The 18,693-nt window shown below is 36.4% G+C and overlaps 1 protein-coding gene and 1 long non-coding RNA gene across 2 annotated transcripts; one reads left to right on the top strand and one right to left on the bottom strand.

The window, feature by feature from the left end:
- The first annotated feature begins 1,890 nt into the window (after positions 1 to 1,890).
- LOC110955810 (tetraspanin-5-like) lies at positions 1,891 to 14,147 on the top strand. Its single transcript, XM_022200944.2, has 9 exons — positions 1,891 to 2,035; positions 3,953 to 4,009; positions 9,483 to 9,602; positions 9,738 to 9,812; positions 10,053 to 10,148; positions 10,237 to 10,359; positions 10,618 to 10,650; positions 10,742 to 10,825; positions 11,097 to 14,147. The coding sequence occupies exons 1-9, from the start codon at positions 1,976 to 1,978 to the stop codon at positions 11,187 to 11,189; spliced, it is 741 nt and encodes a 246-aa protein (XP_022056636.1). The 5' UTR covers positions 1,891 to 1,975; the 3' UTR covers positions 11,190 to 14,147.
- Positions 14,148 to 14,632: 485 nt separating this feature from the next.
- LOC127534789 (uncharacterized) lies at positions 14,633 to 16,044 on the bottom strand. Its single transcript, XR_007943234.1, has 2 exons — positions 15,523 to 16,044; positions 14,633 to 15,293 (listed from the first exon to the last, which is right to left on the bottom strand). It is a non-coding gene; the product is annotated as an uncharacterized LOC127534789 (long non-coding RNA).
- Between the last annotated feature and the right edge of the window lie 2,649 nt (positions 16,045 to 18,693).

Genomic DNA, 18,693 nt, shown 5'->3' with positions numbered 1-18,693 from the left:
AACCTCACCCGGCTGGTTTTGGTTGGCAGGAAGTACGAAAACCTTAGCGGCTGATCACAAAACCCAAAGCTGGATATCTCAGTTATGAAACAAGCTGCTGCCAGAAACGCTCAGCGGCACGCTAGTGGATCCATCCGCCACCGGAAATAGTGCCTCACAAATATCCGGCTTGGCTTCAGGAAATTCCAGGCGTCTGTTTAAAAGATGAAACAGCAGAAATGTCTTAATGTCCTCAGTAGGAATGCCCAGAATGTTTTTGACTATTTAAGTCCTCAGAAACATGTTGAACTCTAAGCCTCTGCAAATTTGTACATTTTTCACATCAAGAAAAAACCTCATTTGCATATTTAAAGCAATAAAAATCTTTTACGGTGTAATCTGGTCTGAACTGTCATTTTTGTTTGAGGCTAAAAATAAAGTACAGACTTTATAGTTTTTAACAGTATTTTGAATAAAATCCCCCCTCCCCCCCACAAACTTCTGTTCGAATTTAACTCCATCTTTACACTAAGTTCTTGTAGGTAAGTTTTTATACATTTTTTACAGTGTATATAATGTCAATAACTCCTGTTAAAGAATAAACATTGTTTTTAAATTATAAATTCAGAATTTAAACCAGTTCTAGCAGTTTTCTATCCTATATCAGCTTGTTTCAGCTTTTATTTACAGTAAACACTGGTATAAACATTCATTTTTTACAGTGTAGTGTGGTCTTAAATGACATTCTTGTTTGTGACTCCAAAAAAAAAAACAACACACAATCTTTTTCAAGCTTTTATCTGGATTTTGGAAAAACAAATTATTGTTAGAATTTGACTGCTTTGTTACAGTAACTGATGACCATTAAGTAGTTTACAACATTTTTACAGTGTATATAGCATTAATAATGTTTTCAAAGCAAAAACGCATTTTTAAAAACATGTAAACTGTTTTATTACATTTTTGGCTTTAAACAGTAGTAGTTGGTAAATGCACGCTTTTTGGTTCGCTTATATCCTGTAAAGAAATTAAACATTATTTTTTTGCAGTGTAGGTTGGTGTTTTTGGTCATTCTTGGTTTTGACTCCAAAAAAAGCAAATTTTTAATTATTTTTTATCTGGATTTTGGAAAATACTGTACTTTTCTTTTAAAATTTTGCTGTATCTTTAGATTAAGTTCTTATAGTTGAGTATCGTCGTGCATTTTTACAGTGTATATAATGTTAATAATGTTGTTGAAGCAAAAACACAATTAGCAAATGTATTAATTAACAATTTTATTACATTTTTCATCTTTAATTAGGTTTAAAGTTGATAAAAGCACGTTTTGGGTTCATTTTTGTCCTGTCAAAAAAATGTAACATTTATTTTTTACAGTGTAGTTTTCCTGTAATTGGTCATTCTTGATTTTGACTCCAAAAATGTAAAAAAAAAAAAAAAAAAAAAAAAAAATTGTTGTTTTTTCTGGATTTTGAAACAAATATAAACTTCTTTTGGAATTTTGCTGCATCTTGACATTAAATTATTGCAGTTGAATATTTTAGTGCATTTTTTACAGTGTATACAATGTTAATGATGTTGAAGCAAAAACATGATTTTTAAACGCGTAAATTAAGTTTAAATTTGATTGTATTGTATTTTTAAGCTTGTTTCTTCTCGTTTTTGCAGTTTTTATTTGTATTTCAACAAATTTGCAGTACTTTATAAGAATTTACTGTTTAAAAAAAACACAAAAAACTGTTAAAAAAGCAAACAAATTGTAGTTTTTGTTGCTGTGAACGTGCAGCAGCTCGACAGGTGAACTAAACGTTTCACAGTAAAGGTGGTTTTTTTATGAGCAGGTAAAAGATGGTCCATCCTAATTCCTGCAGATCTGAGTGACGCAGTTCTACGCTCTGCAGGAACCTTATAGGAGCCGACGCTGCTGCACCTCGTCGCATTTACTGCAGCGCTGCATGCTCTCAGCTTCACCTCCACAGCAACCAAAGCACCAAAGATGGGAAAAATTAACGGATGCCTCAAGTGCCTCTTTATCTTCTTCAATGTCATCTACGCGGTGAGCTTTTACTCTTTTTGGCCTCTTTTTGTTGTTTGTTGTTTTTTACAGTTTTCTTGGATTATTTAAATCACTTTTTTTAATAGTAAAAACAACAAAAAACTACTTTTAGACTCTTAAATGTTCCTGAAGTTTGTGTGATTTTGGTAGAAAAATGAGAACAAGATGCCAAACTTTAAAAAAAAAAAAAAAAAAAGCTTAAAATAAACAAAAAAGACTTTTTGGGATGTTTAATGTTATATTTGTTAATTTTATCACATTTTTGGCTCAAATTGAAGCTCAAACTGAATTTTCCCCCAAACAATAATGAGCTCCAGATTTTGTTTATCGGTCGTCTTCTGTTAAAAAAAATCATTTCCAGTAACAGGGAGGTTAAAAAAAAAACACCCCGAAAAACAAAAAAAAACTGGCTCACATTTCAGCCCGCCCTTTCCATTACCGCTCCGAGTGCTAATGAGAGGAAAAAAACTGATGGAAAAAAGTCGATTTAAACAGGGAGGAGCTTGTTTTCAGCTCAAAAAAACAGCAAAAAATGAACTTAAACGAATAAAATGCAACAAATGAGGATCCTGTGCAGGAAAAAGGAGCAAAAATCTATTTAGAACAGCCGAATTAAACATTTTTAAACGTTATTATTGGGATTTTTGCTCCTTTTTAAATGTTTTTTTCAGGAAAAAGCTGAAATTTGATCCGTTTTTCTTCATCTAATTAAACAGTCTTATTAAATCCGAGGCGTTCAGATTTAATTTGGCGTCTGGAAACAATCTGGTCGATTAAGTTTAACGCAGGTTGCTTCAGGTCACACACACTCATTTATGCGTTTTATTTTAGCTCGTTGTCGCCCCCCAGAGTCTGAACGCAGAAACAACCAGAAGCTCAGCCTTAGTGGTAGTTACTTTCACTTTAAAGCCTTTGAAAAAGAATAAAAATGAAAGTAAACTTTAAAAGAACTTATCAGATATAACAAGAAAAATTCTGTACATTTTTAAATAATTTTTGTAACATTTTCAAAATACACAGAAATATAAATAAATCACAAGAATAGGCTGAAAATTTAGATTTTTATTCTGAATTATCACAGAAATAAGATTTTTATGTGACGTTTTGATTTAAAATTAGCAGCTTATTGTTGCAAATAGAATAATTACAACTTGTCTAATTAAAATAGTAAATCCATAATTTTATTACTGCTTTTAAAATATTAAATATTCTGTCAAATGTGCAAGATTTTTATGTAAAGTTATGTGTAAAATACGATTTTAGCTGGAATTAACAGCAGGTTTGTGCTGTTTGAAACCACATTACTATTTTAACATACACATATATATAAAATAAAATTATTAATACATTATTATTAATAACAAAAATACTAATAAAATATTATTAATGCTAATAAACAACATGTTAATTCAGGAATTTTACTTTTAAGAACTCTTCCATTTCTTTAGTTTTTTCTACCTGAGCTGTTGCAATATTACAGATTTAAATTTTTTACCGTGTATTTACGATCATTGATGCTCGTTAAAGCAACGACATGATTACCGACCGTGTTAAATATCATTTGTGTCACATCTGTGACTTTAAAGGGGGTTTAACTTGATAAATGTATCATTTTAAACAGTGTAAAGCATTTTTTAGATCATTTTCGAGTTTGATTTCCAGAAAATCACTTCACATTTGTGTTCTTTCTGCATCAGCATGTGGCGGAAATGTATTGACGTGACGGGAAAAACTTAAAATCTGATGCATCTTCGTGTGCTTTATGAGCTCATAATTCACACTTTGAGCGGTTCCTTCCTGATGGTGGATTTTGTTGTGAACACCTGATGTTGTTTTTGGTGCATTTAGGATAAAGTTGGTGAATTTTGTTTTGAAAAAGTCTCAGATTTAATCAAATGTTTGCTGTCTGCCCCTCAGATCCTTGGTTGTGTGCTGATGTACGGCACAGTGAAGGTGACCGTCTACAGTAGCCAGGTAAACAACAACAACAACAACAACAGTTAAACTATTATACTCAGTTTGACATCTGTATGGTGATTCTTTAAATATAGAGCATGAATCTGCTGGCAGGTTTATGATTCGGATGGTTAAATGTGTTTTCTTTGTATCTGCCAGCAGGGGGCGACTTCTGCTGATTAGCTTAGCTTAGCACGAAAACTGAAAGTAGCGGCCAAATTCCAAATGCTTCACAGCAGTAGTTTACAAACGGCTGTGGCTATGGTCATCTTTATATACTGACTATATCATAAACTTACAATGGTGAATATGTAACTGGTTAGCTTAGCTTAGCATTAAAACTGATAGCAACAGCCATATTCTAGATGTAAGCCTTCAAAATTTCAGTCCATACACGCCTGTGACTATGTCAATCTTTATATACAGTCTTGTCAATAACGGATGATTGTGATTATGCAGGTGGAGCTAGCAGCCGGTTAGCTTAACATTTGAACTAAAAGCAGCAGCTAAACTCCAGAGACGAGCTTTCAAAATGTCAGTATACAAATACTTGTGGCTGTGTCCATTTTAATATATATAGTGTGCATCATGCACCTACAAGAATTAAACCCTGGTACTTGTGCAGGTGGCGCTAGCAACTGATTAGCCTAGCTTAGCATTAAAACTAAAAGCAACAGCCAAATTCCAGACTTGAGCCTTGAAAATTTCAGTCCCCAAATGCCTGTGACTGTGTCCATCTTTATATACAGTCTATATCATAAGCCTACAAGGGGATTATGCAGGTGGAGTTAGCAGACAATTAGCTTAGCTTAACATAAAAGTAGCAGCCAAAGTCCAAACTTAAAGCTTCAAAACAACAGTTCACAAATGCCTGCGGCTGTGTCCATCTTTATATACAGTTTACATCATAAACCGACGAGGGTGATAATGAAGGTACACTAGCAGCTGGCGAGCTTAGCTTAGCACAGAAAGTGAAAAAAGCAGCCAAATTCCAGACCCTGACTTCAAATTTGCAGTACATTCATCTATAGAGTCTGTGATAAAGCTACAAAAACTAAACCCTGGTAACAGTGCAGGTTGAACTAGCAGCTGGTTAGCTTAGCTTAGCATAAAAACTTAAAGAACAGACAAATTCCAAACTTGAACCATCAAAATTTCAGTCCACAAGAGTCTACATCATAATCTGTGAGGAGGATTATGAAGGTATGGCTAGCAGCCACTTAGCTTAGCTTAGCATAAAAAAATGAAAACAACAGCCAACATTTCAGTCTATAAATGCCTGTGGCTGTGTCCATCTTTATATACAGTGTGCGTCATAAACGATGAGGATGATTATGTAGGTAGAGCTAACAACTGGTTAGCTATGCTTAGCTTAGCATAAAAACTGAAAACAACAGCCAAAATTTCTGTCCATAAATGCCTATGGTTGTGTATATTTACACAGAGTTTATGTCATAAACCAAACCTATGAGGGTGATTATGCTGGTGAAGCTAGCAACTGGTTAGCTTAGCTTAGCACAAAAACTGAAGTCAACAGCCAAAAATTCTTTCTACAAACACTTGTGGCTGTGTCCATCTTTACTATCAGTCTATGTCATAAACCTATGAGAGTGATTATGCAGGTGGAGCTAGCAACTGGTTAGCTTAGCTTAGCATAAACACAGACAGGAGGGGGATATATGATCATATAGAAGTTTAAAGTTTTACAGTTGTGTGTTCGGTTGTTTCTTGGCCCCCAAAACACAATCCTAACTAGAAAACACTGCCGTTCATCTGCCAATGTATTAAATAACGAAAAACAGTGAATCAGCGCTGTGTTCTGCCAGCTGGATTCCGTCCTTACTCATTTTCTGAACCGTTTACAGTTCCACCTCACGTTTCTCAGCAACTGTAGTGACTCGAAAATCAGACACAGATGTGACACAACATTTCAAGTTGTTCGTCTTGTTATACAAAAAAAAAACCCACAAAAGCTGTTTGTCTGTTTTTTTTAGCTTTACGACACCAAAAGCACCACATTAACCAGATATTTCTTTGGGGTTTGTTAGCTTAGCTTAGCATAAACACTGAAAGCAGAGGGATCTTACATGTTGAATCAGTTGGTCGGAAGAGATTAAAGCTGCAACAAATTAAGCAGCAATCAGACAAAGAGAAGTTCTGAGAGGTTTTGAAACAAAACAAAAGCAGCTGTTTCGTGCTAGCGGAGGCTGCTCTGATGGACGCAGTGTTTAGAAATGTTTAAACAGGCTGGAGGTGAGTGTTTACAGCCTGGGCTCCGGTTTCTTCCTCCTAACGCAGAACAGATGCAGCTCGGGGCAGATTTTGTTCCCAGATAATCACGTTTGCTTTCCATTTCTATTTTTTGTTTTTTAGACCACAGATAATCAAGTTTCCCGCTCATATCCTGCTTTCTCCAGGATGCAGGATTTAACTAATGGGATGAAACTCGACACTTGGCCGCCCGTTGCACAGTTTGAAGGGTTCCGTTTGATGATTTTCAATTAAACTTTATTTTACTGCCACAGAATTACACAAAAGTCATCATTAGCCAACAGTAGAATGGTCTAATTCACCTCTAATAAGGCACTGATGTCCTGATATTTTTTATTAGTAGATATTTATGCTAAAGCAATAAAATAAATTAAAAGTAACATTTTTATGCATATATAAATTTTTAATTCCATAATTTTATTGCTAATTTTAAATATTAAATTCTCTTTTTGCACAAAGTTATATGTAAACCTTGAGGTTATATTAAAATAATGTGATTAATTAAACAGACATATTATTATTTGTTTAATATAAATCTACATAATAAAAAAATAAAAAAATAAATATGTAGGTAATATTGCTAGTAATAATAATAATAAAATTATTAGTGGGATAATAATCGTAATAATAATACAGCTGTTATTAATATTGGGATTATTATATCTACTTAAATATTATTCATTAACAGTATTTTATATGAGGTCATTTGTGTTTTAATGTGTAAATGTCCTTTTGTAAAACATTAAAAACACAAAATTAAGCCAAAAATAATATAAAAAAAATATTAAGAAAAAGAAAAGGAATGTATTAGCATAATAATATTAATGATTATATTAATATTATTTAATGTATTTATTCTATTTTAATATTAATTAACTATATTTAGAGTTAATTTGTGTTTAAACATGTAAATGTCCTTTTATAAAACACCATAAAGTAAAAAATAAGCCATTAATATTAATAATAATAAAATAATATTGTTATAAGCTCAGGAATGTTAATATTAATATTGAAATTGATATTAATATTATTTTAATATTATTTTTTAGCCATTTGTTGAGATAATTTTAAAATTTTTATATAAATGTGTAAATGTCCTTTTGTAAAACATTTAAAAAAAAAACCTAAATCAAGCCTATAATTTTGTTATTAGCACCACAAATATTAACATCTTTCAATCATATGCACTTAAATGTGTAAATATCCTTTTGTAAAACACTAAAAAAATTAAATAAAGCCAATTATGTGAAATTAAGGCCATAAACTGAGCGTTTATTGTGTAATTTGCTTTTAAGAGCTCTTTAACTTTTGTAGTTTTTGTTGCTTTTATTTTTTTACAGTGAACCTGATGCTCGTTAAAAGTGTTTAACAAACAATTAAACTGCTGTAGAGGACATTTAAGACAGGAGTTGGACTAAAGACAAACCAAGAAATGTTTAATTAGAAACAAATCTCCATTTTCGAGGCATAATCTCGGAACATCTGAGAGGGTCGTTGTGGAAAAATCTCTTCAAGTCTTCAGCAACACTTTAACCTCTAAAGTATGATTATTTTCTGATACAGACCTCAAAAAGTGATAAAACAACAAAGCAAAACTCAGTCAAGTGCAGGTTTAGGGTCAACGGAGGCTGGTTCTTGAACACAGATGCTGATTTGGAGGCTTTTAGGACGTAACAGTTGGCGATATCCCAATCTGACCTAGAAACAACTGTGGGAATAAAACCTGCAACTAGCAGCTTCTTTAACCATCCGTTGTGTTTTGGTTGGTTGGTATCTCAGGTCAATGTTGAACAGCAGCATCTGCTTGTGAATGTTTGAGTGAAACCAGATTATTCCTGAAGCGTATCGATAAATCACAAACACACGTGTGCAGCCAGTCCATGTGAATCCTTAAAGATTCGGGCAGATGCCAACATTTACATCACGTGTTATGGAAAGCCAAGGGTTTATCCTTCTCTCGTGTATTTGGCAGCTTGTTTCGCTACGAGTTTCTTGCATCACTGAAGGACATCGACCGGGGCGGTCCTTCATTACTGTCTCGATGTTCGGATACGTGTTGTGACTTTTGGGCACTTTTCTGCTCATGAGGAGTGGATTTCGTTTAATCATATTACCGCAAACTCGTTCAGCATCGATCCGGTCCAGGAGCTCCGGTTGGAAAGGAGTTAGTTGGCAGCTTGGAGGAAGCAGGGTTTAGAAGGCAATAGGTGAAGTTCATGGCAATATAAAGTCCTGCAGTTCCATGGAAACACAGTGATGAAGGACAGAGAACATTGCACCAAGTGCCCAGGGTTTCTACTAATACTTTAAAAAGATATCTGGACTATACGTACTACAGATGAAGTGTTTGGAAGCAGAGTGGTCGAACACACTTCTGTATTTTCAAGAATGGTCTATCATCGAAGCACCGCTGTAGCGCTATATTTGGGTTGTGGGTTAGACCACTTAACCATTAAAATCTACAAGTTTGAAGTTTGAACATAAAGTACTACACAAATGATATAAACTTCAGTTGGGATGTTTTGTCTGTTAGACCATTCTGCTTCTAACACCCTCAGTTTAACTGTGACGTCATAATATTCGACAAAAACATTTTTCTAGCTAAAATTCATCGACAGATCAGGAATAGAAGGGAAAGTGTGACCATACTTTATAGACGTCTGTGAAAAAAATGCGCCCAGGGAACAATTTATTTCAGCTACGTCATGCTCAGATAGAAGGTCAGAAACATATTTCCTGGATTCACCACAATTCATCACCACTGGAAAACCCAAACCGGTCATTTAGTTAGATTCGACCATATGCAGATGATGATCTACTGTGTATGAATGAAACACATTCTCCAAGTAAGCTAGAAAAGGTCACCCAAATTGCATGTCCTCAATTGTCAAACATCCCCAAGATGGTATGACTGCTCTCTTAGCATAGAGAGAACCTCAAGAAACTGTGGATATATTCAAGGAATCCTGTTTACTTTGGGCAATTGTGGAGGAACTTTTGAAAACTATCGTGGTTCCTGGAAGATTTTTTGAAGAGTTAGCTGTTGGTCTAACTGCCACCTCACACCTGCTTTTACACTTTTTTTATTCATGTTAATTTTAAATTTTCTGCATTCAATTATGGAGTTTAAACAGTTGTGACTATTGTGTATATCTGACTTGTAGTTCTGCAGTACCTCAGTGTTTTTGCTTTTCTTGTCGGCCTTTACTTGGTCGTGCAGCTCTCAGCAGTTGGGGGTCCAGGCCTGGGATGGGCCTGGGTGTTTGCCATCGGCATTCTTGGCATCTCCTGCCTGGGAATCTACGCCGGCTGCTCCGAGAAAGCCCTCTTTCTCAAAATAGTATGTAAAAATACGCCGAACAAGCACCTCAAACAAAGCATTAATGTCTGTATATTTTCACTTCATTGCAAAGTCTCGCAGTGAACAAAGCGAGTGCTGCTTCTGTGAGTGTTGTTCATGATGTTTCGTGCACAGTTTGCAGGTTTCATGGGCGTTGGAATGGTCATCATGCTGATCTGTGGTATTATCGTGGCCGTCAAAAGAAACCAGGTAATCTTTCTTTTTAGCTATACATCTATTTATCTTTTAGCCTGCCCCAATCCTGTTCTCTGTTTCTTTGTAAATGTTCTTACACTGAAGTTCTCAGGCTTGTCTCAAAATAACCTTCAAGTATATTCACTCATCTTCAAGCTAATGGTCTTCTATCTTTGACTACTTTGGCTGATTTTCATTTCATTTTTCTCTCCTTAGCGTACCATGATGCTAACAGCGCTCCGTCTCTCTCTGTAGGTCCGAGATGCCATGACGACCCTCAGCAGTGAGTACGTGAAGCCCTTACTGGAGGATAACGACATCAGGGCGGCGCTCCAAGCATTCCAAGAAGCTGTAAAGTCTTTCGTACTATTAACTCTGAATGAGAAAAGTCACACTAGCTACCTCAGGAAGCTTTGATTTAACCGTCGTGTGCTTCCAGGGTCAGTGCTGTGGGGTGATGAGCGCAGAGGACTGGGGCAATGAGATCCCCGACTCCTGTCGATGCTCCAGGCCCTCACACAGTTATGGTCTGGGATATGGAGACTGTAAATCGAAGCCACAGGTTGGTTAAAGAAGAAGTCTAATCTGCATTTCTGTTGGGTTTAACTTCAAAGTAAGAGTCTCTTCCAGGTAACTGTGGTTGATAGCATTTTGCTAGGCTAGCAGGAGGACTTGCAGGAGAACATGAGGGTTAATGTAGATTCAGGATTAAAAGAATTAAATCTTTAAAGGTCTAACCGCCACCTACAGTCCATCTTACTTCCTGGCATTTAACGGATCTTAAGGTAATTATGCTAATTGTTCTTTTATGCCCCTGCAGGGATACAAAGGTCCGGACAGCATCTATGCACAGGTATCCAAGCTGTCAACTCGCCAATCGATCCAAACATCCTCGAGTTTTCCAGATGTTGATCCTGTTTTTTTTCTTCCTTCTCCTCTTCCAGACCTGCGGTGGCATCATCTTCATGTACGTTGACCTCGTCTTCAAGGCCGCCCTGGGCTTCTTCTTCGGTTTCGCAATCACCGCTGTAAGCTCCAATGACATTCCCCTTCGTTGACGCTGTTTGTTAGCGAGAATAAAACACAAAAATGCAAAATTTAACTGAGATGGATTGAAATCCTTTAGTCTTTGGTGTCCAGAAAGGAGTCTAGTCGCTTTTTGATACCAGCAGGGTCGTTTATGGTAACGACGTCTGCCCCAATTCAGCAACTCATTCGCTAGTTTGAAGCACCTTTTTTAGGACTGGTTCATCCTTGAGGTTTGTGGTGTTTGACCTGTCTGTCCATCCGTCCTTCCAGCTCTTCGGCCTGCTGATTTCCCTGCTCATGGTCCACCAGGTCAAACGTCATGACGGCGCCGGAGGGTCGTCTCTCGCCATGAAGGGCTACTGAAGGGTTCTGACCTTCAACCTCTGCACTCAATGCACCACGTGTTCTTATTTACCCTTTTTTATTTTTTAAATGCCGTTTCTGCCTTTAAAGAGAGCGAGCGAGCAGAGACGCCGCCATGAGAAAAGAGGAAAACCTCCAGCTTTGTATGGTCGAAAATATTGCTTAAATATCAAACATTTATTTTTTTGGAAATCAAATATATATCTCTTTTGTTGTGTTAATTGATGTTTCCATGTATTGTACTCATAGATACTTATCGTAGACATGAACTGTATTTAACTACAGCTCTGTTTACCTGAGGAGGCGAATACACTCCAGATTGACGTTCCAAAATATCCCAAATTAAACCTGTGTCAATAAAAACTGTGACTCCAGAGATTAATTTGTTTCAAAAACATCCAACAACTGACACTAAAATTCTCTAAAATGCGATTTTAATTCAGCAACTTTAGTGTCTTGTTTTTTTTCCCCACTGTAGGAACCTGTGGGACATTAAGGATGGATCGAACCTTGCATCTTCTAACAGCTGCTTTCAGTTAGCAAACCAACTAGCAAGCTAACTGCTAACACTCTAGGCAAGCAATGACATGCCAATGCTAGTTCTTCTAGCTAATGGAATGGCTGTTAGCATTTAAGTAACTCCACTAACTCAGCAAGTTAGCTAATTTCTTTCCTACCTGGTCAATAATTCAGAAGATTTTGACTCCTGAGGCTAATTTGACCAAGAAACATCCAACTACCGAGGCCAAAAGCTCTCTAAAACTTAAACTTAGCTTGTTTTGTTTTCCACTGCAGGAACTTGTGGGACATTTTAGGAAGGCTCGAACCTTAGTGCAACATGTTTGTACCATCTTTTAATAGCTACTTGTAGTTAGTGAAGTAGCTGGCAAGCTAATTGCTGACGCTCTAGGCAAGTAGGAACATGCTAGCGCTAGTTCTTGTAGCTAACAGTGTGGCTGTTGAGAATTAAGCTACTCCACTAACTTATCAAGTTAACTCGTTTGTTTGCTACTTGGCCAATAATCCAAAAGATTTTGACTCCTGAAGCTAATTTGGTTCAGAAGCATCCAACAATTGAGGCTACAAATCCCTGAAAGCTAACAGTGAGAAACTGAAAATCCAATTTTAATTCTGAAACTGTTGTGTCTTGTTATTCACGACTAGATTAAACCTCTTTCTTGGACATGCAACAGCTACTTTAAGTTAGCAAAGTAGTTGACAGGTTAACTGCTCACACTCTAGTCAAGAAGGCACATGTTAGCACTACTTCTTCTAGCTAACGGTGTGGCTGTTAGCATATCAGTTAGCAAGTTAGCTAGTTTCTTTGTTACCTGGCCAGTAATTCTGGCAATGTAAATGTTTGCCTTAAACATTTACAAACCATCCATTTTTTGAAGAGCAATTATATGCTAATGCTAACAGCTAATGTTAAACGAAAGTGGCTAGTGCAGCACAGCTAACAGGCTAATAGGATTTTAGATTTCAGATAGGATTAAAAGCTGCTGTAATGTTTACAGATGGTGACTGAATTCTATGTTGTTTTTTTTACATAAAATGCATAAAATAAAAACCGTAAATTGATGCAAAAAACAAATTATTGTGAAAGCCAGTGTAAATCACTCAAATTGTCCTGTTGAAGAACATTTAAATGATCTTAAAGGTATATTATCAGTAAAAACACACATTTGTGCACTACCAAATTTGGTCACCAAATTTGAACTGGATGATTAAATTTTATAATTCACTTTCCCGTATAAATTGCTGGTAAATTAATAACTTCTTGTACAGAAAAATGAGCTGAGAACCTCCTCAGGTTAAACTGATCCAGTCAGAAGAACTTTCAGCTTGTCGGCTGTGTGTGATTGTAAAGAACAACGTAACACGAGGAATTTTGCATATTTTCCAAACCTGTGTATGTCTATGTGGAGCACTTGAGGACTTATAATATGAAGTCAAAGACATTTTTGCTGATGGAATAAACTGAAAATCCGAACGTAAAAATTTGAAACGTCACCAAAATGTTTGTTTTGACCACAGATTGTATGTAAAAGATGGATGTAGCTTCTCAGTGTGAAAAAACTAAAGCTTTAAAGCTGTGTTCCCTGTAACGGCCAGCGGGGGGGCCTCTGTTACCAAAGCAATTGCACTGTAGTCGATGAGAAGACGAGCCTCCTTCTCAGTTGATTTGTTACCCCAGTAAACACTTATCTGATGAGTTCATGGTCTCAATTGTGAGTTTAATGCCTCCTTTAATGCAGCATGATACAAATTTTGTAATTTATGATCAATATATGTTAGTAAATGTGAGGGCAGGGCCACCTTCGAAATGAAATATTGCATCTTGATTTCTTTAAAAATTCCAAACTGGTGGATTTAAAACACAAACCAGTGAGTGCATCCATCTGTTACATACAGTCTGTGGTTAGAATCTGAATCATCACTACAAACAAAAGCCATGATAATAAATTCAGTTTATTTATTTACATTAAAAGGAAAGTTCGTAGAATGTAAGAATACCAACAAGCTTTGAGAAGAAGCATCCACAACTGGCCTCAGGAAAGTCAAATTTGTAGATTCAGTGAAAGTTTAGTCTGTCGTCAATATTTTTAAACCACAAGATGGCAGCATTATTTTGCTTTTAGTCGCTTTCACATCTAAAAATGAGATTCCACTCAGCGTTTGAGGATTTTACATAAGAATAAAATCAAAAATATACATCAAAGACACACACCGACCCGTCTCCACAAAATATAACTCACAAACTTTTCCATCTCTTGCTTAAAATATGTATCTGACATTAAAATGTTTCAAATCTTGACTCTAAAATACTAGATTTTTGTTCTGAAATATTCTTGTTTGGTGGAAAATCATCTGTTTCCATGAATGCAGTGGACATGCAGATTTGTTGCTTTGAAGTTTTTTTTTAAAGATATAAATAAAGAAATGTCACAACCTTGATTACGCTGTGGCTGTTGTTGTTTTTTTTTGTAAAATTAAATAAAGGTTACTTGGTTTGAGAGCTTTCCCAGTTTTGGACCTTTGTTCTGTAACTATCTATGTCTACATCATGGCTCCATGTGGATAGGGACTCAGCAGAAGAACTGAAAAATGTGACTGTGAGACAAAGATGGAAAAGGATTCAGGAAGATAAAGCACAGTGGCAGCAGAAATCACAATTATAGAACAACTTTAGTACCACTAATCAGGGCTGCAGTGGTCGCTCAGACACAGAAGCTTTTCTAAAGACACAAACTGCCACAGACATGAAATTTGATGAAGACACAGACAGAATAGTCTCCATCTGTATGAATATGGTTCTAAAATGAGCTGTGAACAGCAGTACTTCCTCCATTTTTGGACATACAGTGGATATAAAAAGTCTACACACCCCTGTTCAAATGCCAGGTTTTTGTGATGTAAACAAATGACACTGAGATAAATAATTTCACAACTTTTTCCACCTTTAATGTGACCTATAAACTGTACAATGAAATTTAAAAAACAAACTGAAACCTTTCAGGGAGGTTATCCATAGTTATTTAAATCAATCCACTGGACTTTAAGAAAGTTCCTCGAAGACGTTTCTCCTCGAAGACGTTTCTCCTCTCGTCCACGAGACTTCTTCAGTTGTGGTGGTGGTTGGTGTTCCCTCAGCTTTTAACCTCTGTGAGGTGTGTTCAGTGCTATTCATATTCCAGCAACCATTGCCAAGACCCGTCTGGCTCCTTGACGATGGTTGTTGGGAGCTCCAGGAAGTGTCAATGGGGGTTGTTGTAATGCAAATTTCACAGATGCCGCTAAGCCCTAGCATGGTAATTGCGGTCATTAGCATGAGCCACTTCACATAAGTCAGTCTGCTGAGTAGCTCTTTTGGATCACATCCAGCAGATATTGTGTGGTGCGCTGCGGTTCTTTGCAAATGAAAGTTTTTTATATGATGTCGGAGATGCAGAGCACTGAAGTAAGGCCACTGTATGCAGGACGGTCAGAAAAGTGTTCCTGATCCTGAAACGTCTTTTACCATCTTTGTGTTTTCCCTGGACATAAACCTGTCAGAGCATCAAGGAGCAGTTCCACAGGATTGCAGGTGAATGATGTAGAGATCTGTTAAATGAATTTAAATCATATTCTGTTAATGACATTGTGCTGCAACCTCAGACTGGGATTAGTCATTTTAAGTTCTTTTAGGATTTCCCAGGGAGTGTTTTTATATTTCAACTTAAGCTGCTGCCACCTGCGCTTCTCCCCCACAGGACTGCACCCAAATGAAATAAGTTAACAGGCGACCATTCAAACAGTTTTCCCCTGTAATATTTTTGTGATTTAAACTTACGCTTTGACCCGGGCAGCAGTGTTCTCCACGCCGTCTCCCTCTCTTTTGCAGCTGCAGCGGTGTTGCGCTTCTTTCTAAAAACATGTTCAAACTCGCCATTTGTGTGCACTAAGATTTCCAATTCAAATGGGGTGAAAAATGCAGTCATCCGATTCCCCGTTGCCGTGGTGACTCATCGAATCTTGGCTCCATTGATGCTGTCTTTTTCTAGTTGTGGTGCACGCGTTTAATTCCAGGTAACACTACTCCGAGTTGATTAAACCAACTTAAATCAGCCATTCTGGAACCGAAAACTCTGTTTCTTATGAACTTTTCGGCAGTGTCTTTTTCCCTCTCCTTTATTATTATGTCGTCCAAAATTCTGAAAAAAATGTGATAGTTTAGTATGTCGTCCGAAACATGGCGACAAACAGGCCCGGGGTGGCTAACCGGGAGGACCGGGACAATTCCCAGTAGGCCGGTCTGATGTTTGGGCCGCGAGGTCCGGTCTTCAGTCCTGGCTCTGGGTTGATCATTCTGCTACTACCGCTGTTCCTATGCCGCCTCCACTGACAGCTCTGTTTTTATTTGTTTTTTTGCAGACGCACATGACGTAACACATCCGTGCACACAGTCAGAAGTGTTTGAAAGAAAACAGGAAGAGAAAGGATGATGTGGAGAAGGCAAGAATCAAAAACAGGAAAGCTCTGGAAGCAGACGCAGGTCTTGAAGTTCACTGACTGAAGATGGTCCTCTGACTGGATTTAAGGTTCAGATGCTCAGGAACAAACTCCACCAATGAGCCAACAGGGAAGCTTTATGTTTATTAAATGTTGCTATGAAGCAGGAAGACTAAACTCTCCACAAGAATCCAAAAGAAGTTGGACTTCTACATGAGAGCTTTAGTTATTCTTCATCTACTTCCTGAAAAGTTTGGTCAATAAAAAAGACAAAAACTAATATTTTCAGCTGAACTAAAGACAGACTTTGTGATTTTTCTGCTCACATGTTGTGTTGTTGTAAACTTACTCTTTCAACCCCCTGGAAACCAGTGTTTGTACTGTTTTTGCTCCTCTGTGACCCTAGACGGCCGTTTGTAATGTTTTTTGATCAACACACCACACTATGACGTTTTTACAGTGAAGGTTCTACTATGGAACCAGTTTGACATGTTCAGGTGTTCTTTGTGTGAAAACTCAGAGATTTCAGGGATCAGAAGGTGGTTTTCAACTTTCTCTGTTAACTTTCTGCTTCAACTTTAAACTAAATTTCCTTCACTAAGCCAGCCCTCTGGACTTCCAGTAAGCTGTGTTCCTATTGGCTGTCCAGGTGGCTGCTTGGTGTCATCAGGAACACCTGAGCAGCTCAGTGTCTTCCTGCTTTATGTCTGCAGTCAAACATTTCCTCTGCTCTTCACTGAACCGGGTTTGGCTCCGTTGCTTTAGTTTGTTCTTTAGGCGTTGGCTTGCAGCTTCCAGCAGTAAAATCCTCTTTAATGTGTTTCTTGGTGTGTTTTAGGGCTTTGTACTGGATAGTTGTCTTGGTAAATGTGGTTCTTTAGCCACAGTTAGCACATGGTGCTAATGTGTGCAGTGATTAGTGGGTTTGGTGCAGCTGAGTTGTGTCTTTATCTTGGCTGTAGTGAGTCTTTAGAGGTTTTTGGTTGTTTGTGAACCAACGTTGGTTGTCCAGAAGGTCAGAGTTCCTGTCCTGATTCTCTGTTTAAAGAGCTTCTCTGGTAGGCTGCAGGAGACTTTAGCGTTTGGGTTGTGCTAGTTTGGTTTTTGTACGCTTTCATTTGGACGACTATCTTGAGGCCCCTCCATGTGGTTTAGTGAGGTTTTCTGGAACAGTTCTACAAAGCAACCTGCAGCAGAAGAGACTTTGAGAGTTTTTAGGAAGTTCTGGAGACCAGACTTTAGAGCAGCACAAACATTTGTCAGCAGTTTGAGCAGGAGAAGGTGAGCTTCAGAGTAGAAATGAGAAGGAAACCTTGTTGACCCGTGTGGTGAGGTCCTGTACCAAGAGTTTGAGCAGGTTGTGAAGAGTCTGTAGTTGTTTGGTCTGAAAGCACCAGAAGAGTCGACTCATTAAAGGAGAAAACAGGAGATATTGTTGGTTCTTCTGTCGCTCTGCAGTTTCCTTAGACTGAATATCAAGTTTTTATTTTAAATGATTTATTGTGAGCCCAAGAAGACTTAAACAGACTTAGACAATAAACTCCCTCCATCCCCTGAACACATTTTATTACCATGTTAAATCTGTTTTTAAAATGTTTTGAGTTTTAATCATAGTTTTTTCTCTTTGCTTGTGTAGTTTTGTCGTCTGTGTGAAAGGTTCTAAACAAATAAAGCTAAATTGATAAACTGAATAACTGATGAACTCATGATTGTGACAACAGAAGTATTTTATTCTGATTTAAGGGTTTGTTTCATTTTTAAGGTTGGGGTTAAAATCCGGACAGAAAAAAAATTAAAGAAATAAATTACATAAAGCAAATAAATCAAAGGAAAAAACATTTAATACAATAAAACTTTAAAAAAGAAAAATAAACATTAAATACAATTAAATTTAAAACAGACAAAATATTTAATTAATTAATCAGAAAATGCAAAACATGTAATCATGAAATTTGACATTGTTTTAGACAAAAAATTAAACATTAAAAATGAAATAATTTAGATAATTAACCATTTAAAAATACATTTAAACAAGAAGAATATTCAACATTTGAAAGAATAAAAAAACATTTAATTATATTATTAAACCTTTAAAAAGACAAAACATTTAATTAAAAAATTAAATGTTTCATTATAAAATTAAATTTTAAAGAAAAAAATATAAAAAGGAATTAAACAAAACACAATGAAGCATTTAAAAAGAAAATTAAACATTAAAAGATGGTAAAACATTTAAAAGAAAAAACCTGAAAGGTTTATTTTAAAAATTAAACATTGGGAAAGAAAAGGAAATTTTTCAAACAAGTCGATAAAACATTTGAAAACATTTAAAAAGACAAAACATTTCAAAATCAAATCAGACGTTAGAGAAGAATAAAGGTGAGAAAAGAGCAAAACTAAACATTTAAGAAGAATCAAACTAAAGACAGAACATTTGAAAAGACACCAGTTAGACTTTAGAAGATCAAATTAAACAGAAGAGACGATAAAACGATGAAAAAGAGCAAAAACA

Source organism: Acanthochromis polyacanthus, chromosome 1 (assembly GCF_021347895.1).
Source record: "Acanthochromis polyacanthus isolate Apoly-LR-REF ecotype Palm Island chromosome 1, KAUST_Apoly_ChrSc, whole genome shotgun sequence".
Classification (NCBI taxonomy): Eukaryota; Metazoa; Chordata; class Actinopteri; family Pomacentridae; genus Acanthochromis; species Acanthochromis polyacanthus.
Note: the sequence above shows the minus strand (reverse complement) of the source record. Positions and strands in the feature narration are given on the sequence as shown.

Coding starts and splice junctions, on each gene's coding strand:
- LOC110955810 (XM_022200944.2), top strand. CDS start 1,976: ATGGGAAAAATTAACGGATGCCTCAAGTGCCTCTTTATCTTCTTCAAT. Junction 4,010..9,482: donor TGACCGTCTACAGTAGCCAG/GTAAACAACAAC, acceptor TTGGTCGTGCAG/CTCTCAGCAGTTGGGGGTCC. Junction 10,826..11,096: donor TCGGTTTCGCAATCACCGCT/GTAAGCTCCAAT, acceptor CCGTCCTTCCAG/CTCTTCGGCCTGCTGATTTC.